The sequence below is a fragment of the Larus michahellis genome, unplaced genomic scaffold, assembly GCF_964199755.1.
Source record: "Larus michahellis unplaced genomic scaffold, bLarMic1.1 SCAFFOLD_353, whole genome shotgun sequence".
Taxonomy (NCBI): domain Eukaryota; kingdom Metazoa; phylum Chordata; class Aves; order Charadriiformes; family Laridae; genus Larus; species Larus michahellis.
Window position 1 is genome coordinate 71448 of NW_027436355.1, and position 4692 is coordinate 76139.

Genomic DNA, 4692 nt, shown 5'->3' on the forward strand with positions numbered 1-4692 from the left:
AACGGGGAGAAACCAGTTTAATGGCCACGGCAGCCCCCCAAAAAGCCCTTCCAATGGGACGGGGGGGGGGGCCGGATCCTGCCCGGGGCGGGGGGGGGTCTCACCCTGCTGGTGGGGGCTTGGGGGGGGTTTGGGGGGGGGGGGGGTCTAAGGGAAGTCGCTGTAGGGCATGGAGAAGGGGTAGAGCGGGGAGTAACGGGTGTCGTGCCACAGCAGCTTCTCCTCCAGGAAGGCGACGGCGGCCAAAGTCAGCACCAACGTCTCGTGCTTCAGCATGCTGTGCACGTTGAGAGCTGCCCGAGGAGGAAAAATAAAAAAAAAACAAACAAAACGGGGGGGTGGGATTTAGGGGGGGGGACACCACCACCCCCCCCATCACGGTTTTTTTTTGGGGCCGGGGGGAGGCCCCGGCACAGCAGCGGCGGTCACGGCGGAGCTCTCACCCAAAGCCGGGATGAGGTTGATGGTTTTCAAGCCGGTTACGGCCGTCGCGATGTTCTCCGGCATCTCGTCGCTGGAGGGAAAAAGGGGGGAAATGAGTGGGCGGAGAGAGATGGGGGGGGGGGGACACGACACGACACACCCAGAGCCCCCCCCCCCACACCTCGTGCCGCCCCACACTCACACGTCGACGATGAGGACGGAGCGGCCCCAGCGCCGGTAGCGCGCCAAATCCAGTAGGTACTGGGGGTCGGCGGTGGGCATTTCCAGGTTGTCGACGACGTGGAGGTCATCCTGCGAGGAAGAGGAGGAGGAAGAGGAGGTGGCGGCGGGGGGGGGAGGGGGTCACCAGGTCCCCAACACACCCCCACCCCCCCCCCAAAAGCCGTACCTGCATCAGCTTCACCGTCAGCGCCACCTTCAGCCCCAGCACCCGCACCTTCATGGGCAGCATGTAGTAGTAGCTGGTGGGACCCCGCGGCCCGTGGGCGATGCCCCCTGCGTGCGGGGAGGTGTGTGTGTGGGGGGGGGGGTCCCAGCTCAGTGATACCCCCCCCACACACCCCCCCCCCCTGCCCCACAACATCCCGGCGGGGGTCCCCGCGCCCCACAACCACTCACCCCCGCGCCACAGGGGCGAACGGATGCTGCCGTGGCGAGCCCGGCCGGATCCTTTCTGCCGCCATGGTTTTCTGCCGCCCCCCCGCACCTCAGCCCGCGTCTTCACCTTGGCGTAGCTCTGACGGGGCGGGGGGGGGGACGGGACACATGGAGGGGGGGGGGGGACACCCACACATGGTGAGGGGGGGGACGACAATCGGGGACAGACCCCTTGTGTCCCCCCCGCGTCCCCTCCCCACGCGGGGATCCTGGGCCCAGCTGCCTCTTCTGCCGCGAGGCGACAGGCTGCTGCCCTGTGGGCCCCCCCGCCCCCCCCCCGCCCCCCCCCCGCCTCCCCTCTCCTCCCCCAGACCCTCTTCTGCCCCCTTGCCCTCCCCTGACACCCCCCTCGCCCCCCCAACCCCCCCCCTTCGCCTCCTCAGACTCCCCCTCTGCCCCCCCAACCCTCCTCAACCTCCTCTTTCCTCCTCACACCCCCCCCTCTGCCCCCCCCAGACTTGCCCTTCCCCTCTCCAGACCCCCCCCTCGCCCCCCATTCTCAGACCTCCTTTCGTCCCCCCCAAAACCTCCCTCTCCATCCCCAAACCTCCCCTTCCCCTCCCTGAACTCCCCCTTTAACCCCTCCCCAGACCCCCCCTTCTCCTCCAGCCCCCCCTTTAACCCCCCGGCCCTCCCTGACCCCCGCAAAGCCCCCCTTCCTCCCCCCACCCCTCCTCCCGTGCCCCCAAACCCCCCCTCTGCCCCCCCAAAACCCCTCTCTGCCCCCCAAGCCCCCCCCTTCCTCCCCCAGCCTTCCTCCTGCCCCCCCAAACCCCCCCTCTGCCCCCCTACAATCCTTCCTCTGCCCCCCCAAACCCCCTCTACCCCCAACCCCCCCTTCCTCCCCCCAGCCCTCCTCCTGCCCTTCCAAAATCCCCCCCTCTGCCCCCCCCAACCCCTCTCTGCCCCCCCAAACATCCCCCCCCCCCCCCCATACTCACGATCCTCTTGTAATTCTTCTGCCACATGGCCACCGTGTGCAGGATGTCAAGCCTGCGGGAGACGGGGGACACTCAGCGAGGGGACCCCCACCTGGGGACGCCACCCCCCCAACACTGTGTCCCCAAGGGCCCCCCCACCGCCCCAGCTCCCCCCCCCCACCTCCCCCCAGCCCCACCTGGGCCTGACGGCGAAGACGTCGGGGTGGAGGTCGGTCAGGCCCCGGCGTTCATCATCGTGGTGCCGCAGCGACTCCACCCAGGCCTGCACGGGGGAGCGGTGCGGGGGGACGGGGACACCGCAGGCCCGCAGGACAGGGGACCGCGGCAGCGCTGGCAGCAGCAGCGTCTCTGGGGGGGGGGGGGAGGGGACGGGACGGGACACAAGGACAGCGGGGACCGTGGCAGCGCCACCAAGCCATGGGGGGAACCTCCAGCCGGGCACAAAGCGGGGACCCAAGGCCAGTCCCTGCAGCCCTGACCCAGGCTACCCCATCCCTGATGTCCCCAAGATGTCCCCAGCCCCACAGACACCCTGTCCCTGATGTCACCAAGATGTCCCTGCAGCCCTGACCCAGGCCACCCTGTCCCTGATGCCCCCAAGATGTCCCCAGCCCCACAGACACCCTGTCCCTGATGTCACCAGCATGTCCCCAGCCCCACAGACACCCCGTTCCTGATGTCCCCAGCCCCGCAGACACCCTGTCCCTGATGTCACCAAGATGTCCCTGCAGCCCTGACCCAGGCCACCCTGTCCCTGATGTCCCCAAGATGTCCCCAGCCCCACAGACACCCTGTCCCTGATGTCACCAAGATGTCCCTGCAGCCCTGACCCAGGCCACCCCGTCCCTGATGCCCCCAGGATGTCCCCAGCCCCACAGACACCCTGTCCCTGATGTCACCAAGATGTCCCTGCAGCCCTGACCCAGGCCACCCTGTCCCTGATGCCCCCAAGATGTCCCCAGCCCCACAGACACCCTGTCCCTGATGTCACCAAGATGTCCCAGCCCCACAGACACGCCATCCCTTATGTCCCCAACCCCACGGACACCCTGTCTCTGATGTCCCTAGCCCCACAGACACCTCGTCCCTGATGTCCCCAGGATGTCCCCAGCCCCACAGACACCCTGTCCCTGATGCCCCCAGGATGTCCCCAGCCCCACAGACACCCCAACCCCCGATGTCCCCTGACCCAGCCACCCCCCGCCCCATCCCTGATGCCCCCAGGATGTCCCCAGCCCCACAGACACCCCGTCCCTGATGTCCCCAGCCCCACAGACACCCCGTCCCTGATGTCACCAAGATGTCCCTGCAGCCCTGACCCAGGCCACCCCGTCCCTGATGCCCCCAGGATGTCCCCAGCCCCACAGACACCCTGTCCCTGATACCCCCAGGATGTCCCCAGCCCCACAGACACCCTGTCCCTGATGCGCCCAGCCCCACAGACACCCTGTCCCTGATGTCCCCAGGATGTCCCAGCCCCACAGACACCCTGTCCCTGATGTCCCCAAGATGTCCCTGCAGCCCTGACCCAGGCCACCCCGTCCCTGATGCCCCCAGGATGTCCCCAGCCCCACAGACACCCTGTCCCTGTTGTCCCCAGGGTGTCCCCAGCCCCACAGACACCCCAACCCCCGATGTCCCCCGGCCCAGCCATCTCCCGCCCCATCCCTGATGTCCCCACGCTGGTCCCGACATCCCCCCCGACACCCCGCCCCAGCCCCACCGATAATCCTCGCGAACTCACCCCTGCGGGGCTCGGGGGCCGCGGGGGGCCCGGTGGGGGCGGACGAGACCTGCGGGAGGGCAACCGTGAGCGGCGGGGGGGAGCAGCGGCCTCCCACCTCCTCCCGCCCCCGGGCCCCCCCGGCCTCCCCCGGTCCCGGTCCCGGTCCCGGCCCTCACCCCCGCGGCCCCGGTCCGGCCCCGGCCCCGGGCCCAGGCCCTGAGGGCGGCGGCGGCGGCGGCGGCGCGGGGCCCCCCCGCGAGGATCATGGCGGGAGCGCGCGGCGCGCCGTGATGACGTCCTCAGGGAGCGCGGGCCGGCTTCCGGCGGAAGCGGAAGCGGGCTGGAGGGCGGGAAAGAAGGAGGAGGAGGAGGAAGGAGGGGAGGAGGAGGAGGAGGAGGAGGGAGGAGAAAAGGGAGGGGAAAAGGAGGAAGAGAGCAGGGAAGGGAGCGGGAGGAAGCAGATGGGGTAGAAGGAGCGGGTCTGGGCCCCCCCCTACGCCCTTACCCCCCCGGTACAGCCCACACAATGCTCCCCCCAACCACCGTGCGCCCCCTGTAACCTCCTGCCGGTCACCCCCAGCCCCACCGCCCTCTTTCCCCCCACCCAATTGCCCCCCCCAACCCCTTATCTCCGCCCCGATACCCCCCACCCTGTAACCCCCCCCCATTACCCCCATCCCAGTGCCTCCCACCCTGTTACCCCCCACCCTATTGCCCCCCCCGCCCTGCGCTGCTTCCCAGTGCCCCCTTCCCAGCACTGCTGTCCCTTCCCAGTGCCCCTTCCCAGTGCCCCTTCCCAGCACTGCTGTCCCTTCCCAGTGCCCCTTCCCAGTGCCGCTTCCCAGCACTGCTGTCCCTTCCCAGTGCCCCTTCCCAGTGCCGCTTCCCAGCACTGCTGCCCCTTCCCAGTGCCCCTTCCCAGTG

The 4692-nt window shown here is 69.6% G+C and overlaps 1 protein-coding gene across 1 annotated transcript; it reads right to left on the reverse strand.

Annotated features, from left to right (window-relative positions):
- MRPL4 (mitochondrial ribosomal protein L4) lies at positions 1–4090 on the reverse strand. The gene is made up of 9 exons (XM_074571907.1): positions 3945–4090; positions 3787–3835; positions 2219–2390; positions 2043–2094; positions 1063–1180; positions 833–939; positions 626–735; positions 444–514; positions 1–293 (listed from the first exon to the last, which is right to left on the reverse strand). Exons 1-9 carry the CDS (start codon positions 4032–4034, stop codon positions 148–150), a joined length of 915 nt encoding a protein of 304 aa, XP_074428008.1. The 5' UTR covers positions 4035–4090; the 3' UTR covers positions 1–147.
- Between the last annotated feature and the right edge of the window lie 602 nt (positions 4091–4692).

Excerpts from the sequence above, each read along its gene's own strand:
- MRPL4 (XM_074571907.1), bottom strand. The coding sequence starts at position 4,034 with ATGATCCTCGCGGGGGGGCCCCGCGCCGCCGCCGCCGCCGCCGCCCTC. Across the intron at positions 2,391-3,786 it reads GGCCCCCGAGCCCCGCAGGG|AGACGCTGCTGCTGCCAGCG; the intron begins GTGAGTTCGCGA and ends CCCCCCCCCCAG. Across the intron at positions 940-1,062 it reads TTCGCCCCTGTGGCGCGGGG|GGGGCATCGCCCACGGGCCG; the intron begins GTGAGTGGTTGT and ends CCCCGCACGCAG.